Source organism: Podarcis gaigeae (genome assembly GCF_964106915.1).
Source record: "Podarcis gaigeae genome assembly, chromosome: 2".
Taxonomy (NCBI): domain Eukaryota; kingdom Metazoa; phylum Chordata; class Lepidosauria; order Squamata; family Lacertidae; genus Podarcis; species Podarcis gaigeae.
Genome location: NC_139679.1, coordinates 80065039 through 80082813, shown reverse-complemented (window position 1 = coordinate 80082813; position 17775 = coordinate 80065039). Strand labels below are relative to the sequence as shown.

At 44.7% G+C, this 17775-nt stretch overlaps 1 protein-coding gene and 1 long non-coding RNA gene across 15 annotated transcripts in view; one reads left to right on the top strand and one right to left on the bottom strand.

The window, feature by feature from the left end:
- The window catches only part of LOC310838951, a 59603-nt gene extending 53957 nt beyond the window's left edge, over nt 1–5646 (bottom strand). The window contains exons 1-2 of one of the 6 annotated variants that reach the window (XR_014561243.1): nt 5513–5646; nt 4329–4449 (exon numbers count right to left, since the gene is read on the bottom strand). This is a non-coding gene — a long non-coding RNA (uncharacterized lncRNA). The other 5 variants (XR_014561245.1, XR_014561244.1, XR_014561246.1 and 2 more) reach the window with 5 other exon arrangements.
- A 1071-nt stretch (nt 5647–6717) lies between these two features.
- The window catches only part of IQSEC1 (IQ motif and Sec7 domain ArfGEF 1), a 315470-nt gene continuing 304412 nt past the window's right edge, over nt 6718–17775 (top strand). For all 9 annotated transcript variants that reach the window (XM_083726911.1, XM_083726922.1, XM_083726912.1 and 6 more), the window contains exon 1: nt 6718–7009. In XM_083726911.1, coding sequence (XP_083583037.1) covers nt 6732–7009 — 278 coding nt within the window. In that variant the 5' untranslated portion in view covers nt 6718–6731. The remainder of the gene's footprint in view (nt 7010–17775) is intronic.

The following is a 17775-nucleotide window of genomic DNA, read 5'->3' as shown; positions in this document are numbered from 1 at the left end:
TCTAAGTAATCCAAAAGACCTAGATTTCTGAGAACTGCCTTATGTAAGGATGAATCTCTTCTGCTCATTGTCAGGGAATTGACAAGGCTACAGCCATAAGTATGCCTTACTGCAAGTAATCAAAAACAACATTTTAAGATTTCTTATTTAATCAGGTTTGATTTGAAATTTCTTGTTTGTCTAACTGGCCAGAGTCAATTCCCTGCATCTTCATTCACAGGGAGCTTGAAATTGGCTTTTGTGCGAACAGAACTTGAATGCGATACTGATGCTATAAATATGCTCTTTCTCCCTCCTAGTTGGCAAGCTTTCTTAATTCATCTGGTGCAATGAAGTGAATAGGCTGTTTAAAGCTCCTGGGAAGAATTGTGATTTCTCTCTAAACACTGCAGGCAGGAACCCAGCAGCATCCAGCAAACCAGAGGCTGTTCTTAGAGAACCTTTAAGCCAGTTTACACAATGCTTTATTTTTCCTGTTTCTTAAGAGAGGCGTTTTGAGGTGATTCTGTCCAGCCAAGGGAAAGTAGCTATCCTTGACTGACAAGTTAACCTAATTAACCTGTTAATGAACTCTGCTCTGTAGATGCTATTCCTGATATCCCCAGAGAGTAGAAAGTGGGGGAAGTTCTTAACAGGCAGATGGAAAATATCTAAGAGAGATGTTTATTATGGTCTGTGTTGGATGCTCCTAAAAGAAAACAAATAACATGACTTTGAAAAGTAAAGGGGTTTGGTTTGAATATTCAAATAAGGACTCAGTTCCTGGGAAAAGAAAATGTTTCTTGTGATTAAGCAAGATAGTTAAAGGCACAGAATACTTGCCAAAGAGAGAGAGAGAGAGGCAGCAACTCTAAAAGACATTGCCCCATCAATATTGATTTCCTATCTTTATAGGAAACCTTTTAACCACAAGACCTCCCAAGCCAGTTTATAATAAAAACAAACTAAAATAATTCAAGTCAAAAAGGAAATCTAAAAAATCCCAATAGTCTTTAACTCAAATATTCTCCTTGTGCTGGTAAGCATCACATGACCAAAGCAGGCAGAACAGCTGCAAAAATAACTTGGTTATTTTTCCCCTCTAAAGAAATAATAATAATAATAATAATAATAATAATAATAATAATTTATTTATACCCCGCCCATCTGGCTGGGCCTCCCCAGCCACTCTGGGCAGCTTCCATAAAAACCAAAAATACAGTAAAATATCACACGTTAAAAACTTCCCTGAACAGAGCCTTAAGATGACTTCTGAATGTCAGGTAGTTGTTTATCGCTTTGACATCTGCTGGAAGGGCGTTCCACAGGGTGGGCGCCACTACCGAGAAGGCCCTCTGCCTGGTTCCCTGTAGCTTTGCTTCTCGCAATGAGGGAACCGCCAGAAGGCCCTCGGCGCTAGACCTCAGCGTCCGGGCAGAATGATGGGGGTGGAGACGCTCCTTCAGGTATACTGGACCGAGGCCGTTTAGGGCTTTAAAGGTCAGCACCAACACTTTGAATTGTGCTCGGAAACATACTGGGAGCCAATGTAGGTCTTTCAAGACCGGTGTTATATGGTCTCGGTGGCCGCTCCCAGTCACCAGTCTAGCTGCCGCATTCTGGATTAGTTGTAGTTTCCAGGTCACCTTCAAAGGTAGCCCCACGTAGAGTGCATTGCAGTAGTCCAAGCGGGAGATAACCAGAGCATGCACCACTCTGGCAAGACAGTCTGCAGGCAGATAGGGTCTCAGCCTACGTACCAGATGGAGCTGGTAAACAGCTGCCCTGGACACAGATTTGACCTGTGCCTCCATGGACAGCTGTGAGTCCAAAATGACTCCCAGGCTGCGCACCTGGTCCTTCAGGGGCACAGTTACCCCATTCAGGACCAGGGAATCCTCCACACCTGCCCGCCTCCTGTCCCCCAGAAACAGTACTTCTGTCTTGTCAGGATTCAACCTCAATCTGTTAGCCGCCATCCATCCTCCAACCACCTCCAGACAATCACACAGGACCTTCACTGCCCTCACTGGTTCTGATTTAAAAGAGAGGTAGAGCTGGGTATCATCCGCATACTGATGAACACCCAGCCCAAACCTCCTGATGATCTCTCCCAGCGGCTGCATGTAAATGTTGAAAAGCATGGGGGAGAGGACAGAACCCTGAGGCACCCCACAAGTGAGAGCCCAGGGGTCTGAACACTCATCCCCCACCACCACTTTCTGAACACGGCCCAGGAGGAAGGAGCGGAACCACTGTAGGACAGTGCCCCCAGCTCCCAGCCCCTCAAGACGGTCCAGAAGGATGTTATGGTCGATGGTATCAAACGCCGCTGAGAGATCCAGCAGAACTAGGAAACAGCTCTCACCTTTGTCCCTAGCCCGCCGGAGATCATCAACCAGTGCGACCAAGGCAGTTTCAGTCCCATGATGAGGCCTGAATCCCGACTGGAAGGAACTGTGCCTGCTGAACCCCTATTGGGGAAGCATTCCAAAGAACAATAGGGTGGTATCCAATATTTAGCATAGTACACCCATTGAAATCAGTGAATTTAAGTCTTTTTATTCCAACTGATCTATTAAAATACTGTCATTAAAAAAAATTCTAATTTATATAGCACTATCAATGACTATTTCATATCAGAGTAACCTAAGCACAAAATTGTAGGAGCATATAAACCAAGGGTAGTATCCAACAAAGTCACCCCATTAGTGAAAGGACTTCTGCACACAAGCTACAATGGCTATATCCTGTATTGTCAGAGGAAGCATGCCTCTTTATGACAGATACTGGAATGACAAGTAAGGAAAGTGCTGTTGCACTCAGGTTCTGCTATTGGGCTTTCCATGGGCATCTGGCTGGTTCCTATGAGAACAGGATGCTGGACTAGATGAGAATAGGATGCTGATGCAGCAGCCTCTTCTTATGTCTGCCTTCAAAACGAGCCTTCCTTTCCCTGCATGCCCCCACATCTACTCTGAGAGTTACTCCAACACTCCAGAGTAGATTGGGGGGCCCCCAAGGGCATGCAGAGACAGGAAGTCTCATTACACAGGCAAAGCTCCTTGTGGTAATGGAATGACTTTGCTGGATACAAACATGTAAAACTCACTCCATGGAGTCTGCAAAAAGAAAATTTAAAATATCCCAGCAGTGATAAGGGGGGGGGAAAGTAGAACAAGAAGTCTTGTGGTACTTTAACACCTAAATGCATGAAGTGTTTTCCAGAAAGGTCAGGACACAAATTGTAGAAAAATATAAACATTATCATCAGTGGGCTTATTCACAAAAAACAGTTGTTTTTAACACAGATATTCTGGCATATCATTTACTTCTGACCTCATTTTTGACAATTTCCTTTCCTCACTCTGCAACCAGAAACTCAGGATAAAATTTCACGTATTTGATGCAGACCATTGGTCTTCATCTTGTAGGTTGGGACCCAGTACCTGGTAAGATTCTTATCCAAGGTGGGTTGAAACAGCAGCACTGCCACCATACAATTATATGCTAAAAAAGAGAGGATCTTAGCATGTTTGCTTAAAGGAGGGTCTCAGATCAGAAAAAGTGAAAGATTTTGAGGCATGTTCAGAATATGAAGCCTCATTCTAATGAAAACTTGTCAACAGGAGTAAGCCCCACTGAACTCATGCCCAGATTCACACTGTAAGTGTTGAAAGGATACTTGCCCAGCTAGAATACAAGGTCAGTAATTATTTCAGATAAGTCAAACCCAATTATGCACACCTGATAAGGCTATTTCAACAAAACCTAAGGACTGAAGAAGCAAAACTTTCATCCTTTATTTATTGCAAATGTCCATTGAAGAGCACAGGACATGAAATATGTTGGGATTTAATATTTTCTATTAAAATCTAGACATCACCCAGTGAATAATTTTAGGCAGCATATTTATCATTTTGGCTTGCACCCTGTGAAGTTGGAGGCTACATATATCCTCCAGGAGGACAGATACAGCAGATAACATAGTTCTGTTTACAGCATGCTTTGGTTAAGAAACCCATGTTCATGTTAAAACGTGTTGATAACCTTTGGAAGTTAAAAGTATGATTACAGAAAAATTCTATAGCTCAATACTGTTGTTGTTGTTTTTTAGCTTAGTTTTCTTTTATACAACAGTGAAGTGAAAAAGGCAATTTGAAATGCTAGATATACTTTCATGAGACATTCACAGATTATATATTTTTCTAAAGATAATTTTGAAGGCAGCTATTTACAGCCCATTTGCTCCAGAGCAACCACATGAAAGTCAATGGGCCTGCGGTGGAAGGAGTGTTCTGGAGGTGTGTGAATATTGTGGGGATGAGGAGGGGGGAGGAAGTCCTTACCTCCTCGCTCTGCTATCAGCTGCCCTCAGGTCACCTCCGGTGCTGAATCACTCTCTTCAGTCAAGCTGCCTATTCTGTCAAGTGTTAGCAAGAATTGCAGCCCAGGTTCCAGAGGAGCTGACTTTGCAGAAGAGGGGGCAGTGAAATTAGCGAAGCGGCAAAAGCTACTGCGGCATTTGAGTATCAGTAAAAATTAAGAAACTTAGGGGAAGTGATTGTGAAGAAGAGAAGGGGGGGTGATTAGGAAGAGGAAAGGAACGAAGAAAACAATCAAGGGGTCGCACTTCCTGCCTGTCAGCTCCCTTTGGCTAACATACTTCCTCACTCTTTTTTTCAACTCCCCAAGCCAGCTTGTTTTCGATAACCTCTTCAGTCAGAGCGCTGGGCCGCTGCCAAAAGATTCCCCACATGAGCTCCTCTCTCTCTCTCTCCCTCCAACCTGATGCAGCCTCGGCTGAGGATGCAGCGTTCCCACTACGAGGGTGCGAGTGTTGGTGCTTGTGCGTGGAGGGGAGTATTCCCACTCCGAGGCGAGGCAGGTTGCTGCTTTGCTAGCCAGCAGTTGCCAACCAGAGGAAGCGTCACTCCAGGCATATGGCTAGAGAGCCGCCGCCTGGAGCGCCGGGTGGCGATGTTTTCAAAACAGCCTCGGCTCTTGGCAGCAGCAGCCTTCTGTCAGCCCATCGCTCTCCATAACATCCCCGCTTCTCTCTCTCTCTCTCTCTCCTCCCAGGGGGAAGGAGGGGAGCGGGGCGGGCGGAGGGGGAGAAGAGCGCGCGCCCGCCCGCTGAGGCATTAGCAATCGGCTTCTCCCTCATGCCATCGCACCCCTCCCTCCTTTCCTCAGAAATTCAATATTCTCTTATGAAATCCGGCAGCAGCAGGAGCAGCAGGGCAAGTTCAGCGCTACCAAACAGGAGGAGAAATTGAGAGAGAAACAGGAGCATGGTGGTCGGCAAGCTGCCTGCAGACGTGGTTGATCTGGCGGGCGGGAGAGCACAAAAACCAAACTCCCGTCACTGCTGGGATTTGTGGTGGGCCAGCTCGGTGGGGGCTCCGAGCAAGCCGGGGACTAAAACATTTTTTTAAGGAAGGGAAAGAACTCGCCCCTTGTATCCCAAACACACTTCGCTTTCTGCACACGCGGGCGGGCGCGCGCCGTAACCTCCCGCCACCCCGCTTACCTGAGGGGCTTCTGCCTCGCTGGGCTGCCCGTCAGTTTCGCAGAGATGCCGCCCAATTCGGAGCGGGGCGCGAGGTGGGGGAGGAGCGGGGCGCTGCCCTCTCTCCAGCCCACCTGCCCGCCCGCGAAGGTGCCGCTCCACGGGGCTCCTCGCGCGTTCCCGCCAAAACAGGAGCAGCTCTGAGGCGACCCGCCGCTGGCTCGCTCGCTCGCTTCCCCCCGAGGGCGCCGCTCCCCCGGGGGATATCTCCACCACTCCCAGGCGCACAGGCCCCCGCTGTCGCAGCCCGTCCTGCAGCTATCACCAGCCGTCCCTCCTCCTCCTCCTCCTCCCTGCCCCTCTGGAGCCTGCTTCTCAGCTGTTCCGGGGCGTGTATGTGTTTGTGTGTGGGAGAGAGAAGGGGAAAGAGAGAGGGAGAGAAACGCTCTGACTGACTCGCCTGCCCGGCGGCCCGGGGAGGAGGACGCAGCGGCGGTAGCAGCGGCTCAATCAGTTAGTCAGCAGGAGGCAGCGGGGCGCTGCGAGGAGCCGCTCGCCAAGACCAGCTCCTCCCCAGAGTCCGCGAAGCCGCGCGACGCCCAGTCAGGGAGCGGCGGCACTTTGCAAACTCCACGCAGGACCCCGCGCACTGGCGCGCGTAGGGAAGCGGCTGTTGCTGCTTAAGAAGAGCAGCGACGGCAGAAGCGGAGAAAGCGCCTGCGTGAGCGGAAGACCGGGAGGGGGTGGCAAGCAAGAGGGGAGAGAGAGACCGACCGACCAGGAGGAGTTAACGAGGGAAGCGGCGGAGGTGAAGGAAACTAGCCTCGAGCGAACCACGGGGTTGTCCGCGGAGACTTTTCCTGGGGTCTTGTTGGTGAGGAGGAGCAGGAAGCGAGCCGGCGGCGGTTGCCTTAAGTGGAGAAGCGGAAGCCCCGCGCGCCACAGCCGCGCAGTAGCCGGACCCTCTGGGTGTAGGCGCAGCAACAGCAGCGAGCCCGGCCGGGAGCCGTAGGAGGGCCCGTGGGCAATGGCGGCTCGAAGTACGAGCAGCTGCGTCGGCGCTCCCTAGCCGAGAAGCGGACTTGCAACTGGGCGGGAAAAGGTGTAGCCAGACTGGTGCCTTGGCTCGGCTCGGCTTGTTCGCGCAGCCGAGCTGAGCGTCCGGGCGCCGCCGCCACCGGCCCTCTCGGCGCTTTGGCCGGCCCCCGGGGCCCGCCGAGGTGCGTGGCTGGCTGGGGCCATGGAGACCCCGGCGGAGAACCCGAGCAAGGCGGCGGAGTACCTCAAGGAGCTCAACAAGATCATCGAGACGCAGCAGGAGCTGCTGGAGAAGCAGAAGCTCCGGATAGACGAGCTCGAGCAGCAAGTGGCCAAGCTGTATCACGAGAACGCCCGCCTGCAGGACGAGCACCAGCGGCACCTGGCCACATGCAGGCTGCTGCTCCTGCAACAGCAGCACGCGGCCCTGCCCGCCTTGCCGCCGCCGGGGGACCTCCAGGAGAACGCCAAGGATGAGAAGTAAGGAAGCGGGGGCTTGCAAGGGACGCCTTGGGGATGCGGGGTGGTGGCAGCAGAGTGTACAAACCCGTCCGTTGGCCGGCTTTGCCAAACGTACAAGCGGATCTTGGAGCAACTGTGGTGCGGTATAGCCAGTGAATGTTTGCAGTGAGTGAGAGGTTGGAGGTCCGAGGTAGGTACCCAAGGAGGTTTGGTTACCTACGGCGCTACTGGAGGGTACTTGGCCTCCGTTCTCTCTGCCCCGAGGGTCGTGGGACAAACGCAAGGAGTGAGGCAGGTTGTGTGGCTACGACATCTGCGGAATCGACACCCCCCCCCCGATTCCTTTTGTGCTTAGGTTTCTGCTTTTACTTGGTTCGTCCTTGTTCTTGACTTCTGATAGCTGCGAGCAGAACTAGGAGGAGGCAAAGCAGCGCGCAGTTCTCTGGCATCCACCCAGTCTTATTTCGCTTCAGCAGCAAGAGTGGCTGAAAGCTGCAGCCTCCGACTAAATTCAGATTTGTTGCCCACCAGGGCCGACGGGATTACTCTGGAGTTAGAGCCTCGAGTCTTACGGAGCTTGCCTGCAGGGGAAAACAAAACTGCCCTAGCGCTGGTCGTATGTTCCTGGATCTAGGGGGCTTCCGAGAGGGAGAGATGTTTGGGAAAGGGATGTGCAGAATCCCGCCGGTGCTTCCTAGTTCAGGAGAAGGGGTTGTGCCTCTAGTCCAGAACGAGGCAGTGTGCTTAATGGCGTTTGGTTGGTGACTCGGGAGGTGGAGTGAGGAGGAGCTGCTGATCCTGAAACTGACAGAATGACGGTCAGTAAACATTGGCAGGTGGCCACCCCCTTCCAAACTGTGACTAGTTCAAATCTAAACTTGTTGATCTTTGGAAACCTGTTTGCTCTCAATCCTGAGTCTATTTACAGAGTGCTTTAATCTTTAATTAATCATGTACTGCTCACTGTGCATGGGGACCTGCTTAAATGCATTACTGCTTAAAGTAAGGCCAATTCAGTAGTAGTTAAAGAACTACACATGCCCGACTCTCTCTCTCTACCTGCTTAAAATAGAATTTAAGTAGGAATGGAAAAGCTCATTTCTCACCTACCTTCACAGATTGAAATGTTTAAGGCATTGGTTATCTGGCTCTTGGTGTCAGGCTTGGCTTTTACGTTTCATGATAAACTTTTGGAAGCTCTTAAAAAAAAACTTCCTCATCAAACTTTTATAGCTAGCTGCTTGGTTAGTTGCAGTACAGTAAGGAAGAAAGCAGATTTGGAGAAGAATATTTCTGCTTTCTGGGTCTGCATTGGTTCATTGATTTACCCCAGTATGAGGACCTGGGAACACATGTCTTCCAAGTTGTGGTTGGCTTCCAGCTTTCATCAACACTGGCCATTGGCTGGTTGCTGCAGCTGGTGGAAGGTTTTTTTTCGGGGGGGGGAGTCCAACAACATGTGGAGGGACACAGGTTCCCCATTCCTGAGGTAAATTGAATCAAAACCTTGTGACTGAAAAACGGTGTCTTCAGAATTGATTTTAGATCATATTTCTAATTAACTATTTGTGTTAAAGTGTTTATTGTAATGGTGGTGACCAATGTTAGATGGCATCTTAAAAAGAGGCATCCCCTTCTGAGTGAGAAGGCAGAAGGTGCCTTCTGATATGGCACCTGTGGTGTGACACACGTGCACATAATTTAAAACTAATCACTGTATGTTATCCTTTGTATGCTCAGTGCCACAATTGTTTTTAACTTGGGTAGAATTACACAATAAATTGATGTAAACTAATAATTGACTAAGAGGGCTCTTTCGTATGTAGTTAGAACCTTGCAAAGAAAGTGAAGGCTTTCTTGTACTAAGGTTTATAAACACAGAGTGTGATATTCCAAATGTCCTGTAGAGACAGCAATACGCATTTATCAAGGACAGATCATCAAGTAGTTATTTACATTCCTGCAGCATACAAAAGCTTTTGGTTAAACTACTTGGTTGCATGGATATATTACTAAAATTATACATTACTTACACAGGTCATAATCTTTGTGTTTGGGTGCAGATACCATTTTAAAAGAATGAACTCAAAGGCATAGTGTCAATTGCTTATGTGCAGAGCTGATTTCAACCAGGGAGTTAGGTTATAGTGGATTATCTAAAACGACACTCTGCCATGTGTTATTCGGTCCCCACAGCTCAGCTCTGTTTGGCAGGCTGTGTGTTTAAACTGCACAGTGTAGACAAGATTCATATTTTGAATCTTGTCAATGCTCGCATCCAATTCCCCCCATGATAATGACACCCCCCCAATTAGATAGGGTGACATGCTTTCTTTAATTATGCAGGGCAGTGCTATTCAATTTAGAAAATACAACTTCGAAGAAAGTGTGTTACCAGTAGCTTTAAAACGAATGGACCAGAAATGATAAAATGGTTTGAAACATAAATAATAATAATAATAATAATAATAATAATAATAATAATAATAATGGAATATGCCAATGGGTGTGTCAGGGCAGCTCCATCAGTTGAAAGGGCATGTGCCTGCTGGCAGGGAAGAAAATATCTTGCTTTCATAACAAGAGGACTGTTTTCAAAACTAAATTTCAATGAAATCCTTCTAATCTAGCAGCTGAGAGTTCCTTGTATAAAAAGACTGGGTTGGAGACCTTGAGATGGGCTCAGATAGCCCCCCTCCACACCCCAGGTTCCGTCTTACCAAGTGACATGCTAGAAATAATTTACTACGATTTGATAAGGTGTTTCTCTTGACTTGCTAAGGGAGCAGCCTCTGAGCTATGGCCTTGACGACTCGGTCTTTTTAAGTCTCTTAAGTGGATTTGATGTTGGGATCAGAATTAATCTGGGATATTTATGGAATAGTTATAATCGTTCTGAGGTATAGTCTGAAGAGCTCAATGGGAAAGTCCAGATTGCCAGGCTTCTGCAGTCCTGTCCAACACGTAGAAACTCGGGGGGGGGGGGGAAATGGATAGGGATGCCTGATACAGTGCGAAGGCATCATGGTAAGATTGCTAAGTTTTGGGAAGGAAAAACTGGTTCTCTTCTGGGTCTCAACAAGCCATCATCTGCCTTGTTGAGCAATCTTAAACTTGTAGGAGCTTCCCGCTTTCAGTGTCAGCTGTTAGAAGCTCACATAAAATGAGAGTGCCCCATGATCTGATGCGTTCTGCATATTTCATCTAGGGCAGGAATGGGAACTCCTCACTGCATTTAGCTGGCTCTCTGGATTCCCTCCTTCCCCTCTTCTCAGTGGGGAGGAGCTAAATGGGAAATGATTTCGATGTTGTGCAAACTGTATAACTGTAGCCCCTTCCCCTGGAAAAAGATCAAAGCAAAGGGAATGCTTACCGGTATATTAGAAAAGAAGTAGACTTGTGTTTCTTGCAAATATGCTGCAATGTCTATATGCTTTTCAGGCGCATACATGCATTTTCAGGATGCAATTGCATTTTGATGTTTGATGCTTTCAATAACTATGATTCAGGACTTGCAGGTCACCTGTTTGTTAATGTTAACTTGCAGGCTTTTAATGAGCTTTCAGACAGAAAAGGTGCTGGAGGTCTTTGGTGAAAATTTTGAAAAATTATGTGGTGAAAATGGACAGAGGAACTTAAGTGGAGTTGCTAAATAATTAAATATATGGGGAATATATTTCTCTGTGTGTGTTGACCTGCCTACTTTTGGGTCCAGCCCTATCCACTACTGGAATGTGGTCTTCAACGCTGGAGAAATTTGGTCCATGGTCCCTTAAAAAAGCTGGTTATCCCAGATACAGGGTATAAAGATGGTAGCAACCGTTGCCCCAACAATATTGGCTGCTTTTACAGTTGCTTCCCAAGTTGATTTCATTATTCTTCTGTGTATTGGCTTTACCCTGAGTCACGCGTCTTCTGTCTTAATATTCCGCCCCCATGGAAGAATTCCTGATATTAATATTTGAACTGGTGTACCTTTTTCATGCCTCAGATTCCCTTTCCTATCACTTATTTCCCCCCCCCCCTTGAGAAAATGCATGCACAAGAGACATACATAAATATATTACAGCATGTAGTGGTACATGGGGGTAGGTAAGAATTTATTTATTTATTTATTTTATTTATTTTACAACATTTTTACTTTGTCTTTCTACCAAAGCATTTAAGGCATTTTAGAAAATTTGCCATTTAGAAGATGATTTAAGAGAAGGAATGGGCAGATTTTGGTATCAACTCTTCCATAGTGTTTCATAATGAAATTACATAATGGCTTGATTCAAGAGGCAGTTCTGGGAAGAGACAAGTCAAATGGGAGGTGGTCTCAGCAGGAAGCATCTTGCTCTGATGCATCAAAGTGGAAAAACTGTTGGTGGAAACAACAGCATTCGTTCCATTCATTAAAAATGTGGTCCCTAGTTAGATCACGGGTTCTTATGAGGCATGTGTACATTGTTCCCAGTTCATTTAAAAGAGCCAGGGTGGTGTAATGGTTAGAGTGTTGGACTAGGATCTGGAAGAGCAAGGTTTGAATCCCCACTCAGCCATAAAGCTTGCTGGGTGACCTTGAGCCAGTCACCATCGCTTAGCCTAACCTACCTCACAGGGTTGTTGTGAGGATTAAATGGGGAGGAGGAGGAGCATGTGACCACTTTGAGATCCTTGGAAAATTAAGGTAGTGTATAAATGTAATAAATAAATAAAATAAAAACGGGAAATTCTGAAAACGAGAACGAACTTATGGACATATCTTACAAAGAAATGTATAGTGCTTTTGGAGGCAAAGAGGATTTTATAGTCACTAGAAAAACAATAAGGTCCTGCAAGATTTTTCAATACTAGCAATTTGCATGTCCAAAGGACTTCGTGCGTGTGGTGGTGGGGGAGAGATAGGCAAGCAATTAAATGAGCATGTTTCCATAGTCTCATTTAAAAAAAAATTAAAAAGCAGGGAATACTTCAGTACACTGATACAACATTCATCCTCATTCCATGCACTGACTGCTTGAGCAGAGTTGAGTAATCTCAAGTGTGATGGGGCAAGAGGATTATTTTCTCAACTATAGAAAACTAGTGCTCCCCCCCCCCCCCAAGGCCTCACCACCAGCCCTTTGCAACTAGGTCCAGGGCCTTTCTCTCAAAAGCAATACTGCCATCATGCCTTGTAAGTTAGCAGGAAGCAGTTTACAGTCATACCTCTTGTTGAGTTTGCTTCACGTTGCAGCTTTTCGGGCTGCGAACACGGCAAATCCGGAAGTGTATACTTCCGGGTTTCGCTGCATGCGCAGAAGCGTTCTGCGCGCTTCGCACATGCGCAGAATCACTCTATTTTGCTCCGCGCTTGCGCAGAAGCAGCGCTCTAGTTGTGGACTTTACAGGGTGCGAACGACACCCTGGAACAGATTGTGTACACAACTAGAGGTACCACTGTACTATATTCTAAGACAAGAAAGATTCTGTTGTTGGAACCTGTAACAACATGGGAATTTTCTTTTTGACTGAACTTTTCTAGGCTGGAGTCAGAGCAGTAGGGAGAGAGCTGTTATACGCTTTCTTGGCATTTAAATTGATTCTAGCTATAATAGTCCCTCATAATTCCCACTGAGGTATAAGGTAGTCTCTGAGTGGAAAGGAATGGACAAGAATTCTCCATCCCAATATATCATAAAGGAAATAAAGAGTAATATTACTGACTTCCCATTATTGGGACTCTGGAGAGAAGGAAAGTGTTGTTTTATGTTTACGTGTTACTGTGACACAGTAAATAAAAAGGATACTATACCTTCCTGCCATAAATTGTGAAAAGAGTCCTATTCTTGCCAGAGATGTTGAACAGATACATGTAGAAGGTTTGAGTTCAGTCTGCAGCATCTTCAGTTAAAATGATCTTGGTTGACAGGTGATGTCCACTGGTCTTTAGTTTGGGAACTTTAGCCTTATTTCTATTCTGATACGGCCCCCAATAAACGTACATGCGGAAGTCCAATTGCTTGCAATGTGGATGTTAGTTCAAAAAGTTGCTTGAAGTTGCAGACTTGAAGGGTAGAGTTGATCAGCGCAAACTATTTCTTCCAAATGGCCCTAAAGCAATTTAGGAGATGAAACGGTAGGACGTCAGATAAATTATTATTACTGCTTAAGACTCTTCATAGCTGCATTTCATGGTTCCCTAGCTAAATACTAGCTGGTTTGCCAAAAATGAGTGTCTTTTGGCTCCCTTTATGCTTGGCAGGAGATTCTCGGCATGCTTCGAAGTACTTGCTCAGCTTAAATGCCAGAATGGAGCCGAACACTTCTGAAAAGCTGATTGCACATTGCTGATTAGCACAGGGGGCTGATCCATTAGAGCAAGTGCAGTGCTGCCCCACCAATATCAGCCCGTTCCCAGCTGGTTCATGCATGCATATTCATTACTTGATTAACACAACTTCTGATAATGATTTGTTTGTGTGACTGAGACATCACAGATCTTAATACTTGCAGATCACCCAATGTTACATCAGATGCAATTATTTTTTTAGGAAATCAGTTCACTTGTTTTGCCCTTTTTGTGGTCTACAGACTAATATAGCTGTTTCTCTGAAACTTGAAACTGATAGTGAGTTTTCTCTCGGTTTATGTCATACTAAGGATAGTTTCACATAAGGAAACTCAACATGACCTTTGCTTCAGACATTATTTTGAATGCAAACCCAGCATGAACCAAAATGCTCCTATCTCATTGCATACGCCTCTCTGGTATCTACATTAACCATACAACATTCACTTAAATAGTGGGCAAGAGAGGTTTAAAAACATTCCATGGTATCTTTAGCTGGGGTTTCATATAAGTACAGGAGGGTGGGTAGGTAGCCCATGGTGTACCTAGGAGTTTAAAAAGAAAATAATTATGAGCTAAAAGTGGACCTTATCTTAGGGTTGCCATATTTCTAAAAGTAAAAACCACTTTCCCCTTCCCCTTCTTCTTCTTCTTTACAAAAACACAATTTCTAGATTGACTTGCCTACGCTCCAAGACAAAGCACCGCTTTTCGGAAATTCCCCCAGCTGTCAATTCCACCTTTGAAATCCTGATAATGTCCTACCTTATCTACATTTTTAATAAATGTAAGCTTGGAGTAGAATGGGGAGGAACAAGGTAGAATATTTTATCTAAAATTTGGTAGGGGAATTGGCATCCCCAAATAGACTTCAATCTGCCTCACGTCAAATTCTTTGCTTCCTGTTTTTAAATTCCAGTTTTTGAAAATATTTGATGGAAGAGACCAGCTGCTTGACCCAGTCATATGTTTCTTGTAATGCCAAGAAAGACAGTTAACTGAAGGCAGTTACTTTACTTTTCTGTGTATGACTAGGTTTTTTCCTTTAAAAATCATGCAAAAACATGGGGGTCGTCTCATACATGGGTAGTGCATAGGGTGGACATTTGAAGGGTTTCTGCCACGGCTGTTAGCAGCTATTGTTCATGTTATTGGTTGCTGTATCAATGGGTGGTACTGATTGGCTGATGCTGTGGCAATTGGGCGGGCGATTGGCAGCTTGTGCCGGCGTGGGGACTGATGAGAGGTGGATTTTGCTGTGCATGTGGGTGAGCGATTTTTGGCAATCCCCCCTTTAAAAATCTCAACAACTCTGTGCCATCTCCCCCCATTTTCTTAAATTTGAGTCCCCCCAAATAGGGGGCGTCTTATACAAGGAAAAGTATGGTAAATAGTTACAATTCTTTGCTCTCTTGGGGAAGTTTTAGTAGGCAGACAATATCCCAAACAACTTTCAGTCCTGCTTCACTTCGTTCAGATGTAGTAAGTAAATGGCTATAAAACTAACTTCACAATAAACAAAGGGAGATGCTGATGGACTAGCTGATTGTAAACCTTCATTAGGAGTAATGATCTAATATAGAGCAATAACAGTAGAGGCTCCTCGGGAGCTGAAGCATAATTTTCGGTCAATCTAGTTTACCTAGAACTGGGGAAATTAGATTACAGCAAAGCATTTGACAATCTACAACTTCTTTAATGGTATAACATACTGAATATTGATTGGAAAATAAGGCTTGTTTTGTATTGAATTGGACTTATTCTGTTAATGCCACAATATATTTTATAAATGTTTGGGGGAAAGGTTAAGACTCTGTAGTTAGTCTTATTATGAAACTGTGTTGTAATTTTTAATGTACAAATTCAAGCACTGTTAGTGACTTGATAGGTTTCTGCAAGATGAAAAGGTCTATTTCTTCAAGAAACTCCTTCTGGTAACTTTGTTGGTTTTCATGTGGAGAGAATTCAGATCAACACACACAAATTGGTTCTAAGTAAAGGCTTTTTACTAAAAGAAACTGATAATTTTCCTTCACTTTGTACCACTCCATTTCTTCCTGCCTCTTCTAAATAAAAAGAGATGGCTTGATCATGTTTGGAGCAAATAACACTTTTATAATATGTAGAAATGGAAGCTTTGACACTGTATATATGGCACTGAGTATGACTGAGGCGTGCAGTGTGAAGCACAAAGATTGGTGTTGTCTGACTCAACTGACGCTTATGAATCAGTACCTTTAAAATTAATTTAATGACATCCTCGTCTAAAGAATGCCTCGAGGCTTATAAAATTAGTTTGTGGTTCACATCTCACCATTAGTACTAAGTGCTAGTATTACTGATAGTCTGAGAGGCCTCGCACTACATTAACAGTGAGATGGCAAAGCAGGCTGAGGAAATGAATGTTACTTTCCACTGTCTGCGTATATGCTTAAAAATGAATGAATCAAACTTTCTAGCAATTGAGTTGTAGTAATGCAACTCAAGTCATATTGTGTCTTCTCTCCTAAGAGGTGAAGCCAGGTCTGTCCCCTGTGTAGGGTAGGGGACATTTAGAAGATGCCAGAAACCTATTGGGTTCTGCTCATGGGATGCTATGCTGCAAAAGGCAATTTTCACAAACTCTGTCATCATCCCAGGAAACCCCTGAAAATTTCATCAAGAAAGTTGGAGGACCCTCCAGTATAGTGGGGTGGCACTGGAGAAAGGGGGAGTTCATGAAAATTGCCTGTTACTTCTGCAGTCACCTCAGCTGTGTGATAGTCCACAAATGGAAGGAGCCCTTTTTGTTTGCAGAATGGCATGTCCAGATCAAATCCATTGATTCAGAAAGTAATCTAAAGGTCAATATTGCTATTAAAAACCTGTCAAAATTATAAAAAACCATGTTATCAGTTGTAACTTAATTGTGAAATATTCAAAATTTAGTTCAACATGCTGAGCGCAATTGAGGCAAAAGAAAGTATATGCAAGTCCTGTTTTTGAGGGATAATTAAATCTTTTTCTCCCTTTAAAATCAACAGAACTTACAAGTGCTTATCAATACCATCTGTATTGATTTATTATTTCAGTTGAATGCCAGTGGTTCCTCATCCTAGTGAGAGAGGATCACTTAAGATCTACTATAGGACAAGAAAGTATTATTTTTATTATGCTTTTGACAGAAAGTAAGATTGCTAGGTAGTCTCTACCAACAATTATAATAATAGGTTCACTGAAATGAAAGGAAGGAAGAAGTAACTCAGTAGGCTACCTGTTTTGGGTAAGAGATGCTTCATTAATTATTGTAATAAAGGGTGTTTTGTTTGAATTATGCAGATGTTTTATAATTTCTGCTCTTAATAACTGCTCTTAGTAACTGTAAATCACATTTATAGTTACTACAATGACTTTTAATAATGTCCTGAAGCAAGGTATTTCTTTTGCATTTCAGTAAAGTGGGTTAGGTAAAGTAGATAAATTTATTTTATCTTCCTCTGTGCCTGCCAGATGGTTAGAGCTCCTTGAATGCTGATTCACTACATAGGCAAACCGGCTGTTAATGAATTTATCTTCATTAGTATGCCTTATTAAAGTGTAATTTACATTATTAAAATGTAGTACATTTATTATGTCAATATTTCATGTACCTAAATATGTTGTCCAAAATGTCATGAGGTAGCACATGGGTCTACAGGATGAGAGCCCTAAAATACATGGAATCTGGTAGTTCCAAAGGAAGTGCAGTTACAGTTAATGTCACTAGTTGATGCTAGTAATAATAGAATTATGTAAGATGTACGTATTAAACAAAGCAAAGTGTTATTTGTTCACTCAGCAATCAAGAGCCTCTTCTGTTCCTTCATACACGATACCCACAACAGAACGAGCCTGAAGATTATGTTTCCACCTGGACTCTAGGTTACTTCTTGGTAGCCCTGCTTTTATCATACAGTGGTGCCCCGCAAGACGAACACCTCACAAGACGAAAAACCCGCTAGACGAAAGGGTTTTCCGTTTTGGAGGCGCTTCGCAAAACGAATTTCCCTATGGGGTTGCTTCGCAAGATGAAAACAATCTTGCATCCCCCCGCGGGGTTTTTCCGCTTTTTTCGCCCTTTTCTTAAGCCGCTAAGCCGCTTATCAGCTGTTCCGCTGATAAGCCGCTTAACAGCTGATCGCTGGAAGCCGCTTGACAGCTGTAGCGCTAATCCGCTAAGCTGTCAATGGGCTTGCTTCGCAAGACGAAAAAACCGCTAGACGAAGAGAATCGCGGAACGAATTCTTTTCGTCTAGCGAGGCACCACTGTAAGTCTTTTTATTCCCTCTTGTGATTTTTTCATATGACATGGTTTTCAAAGAAAACACACCCATTTAACATGGATAGAGTATGTTCTGGCAATTTACCCTGTTTGAGTATTAATATTATATCACCTGATTGACATTGAAAAGTATGTTTGACTAAGTAGTTAGGCAAATTTTTAGAGTGA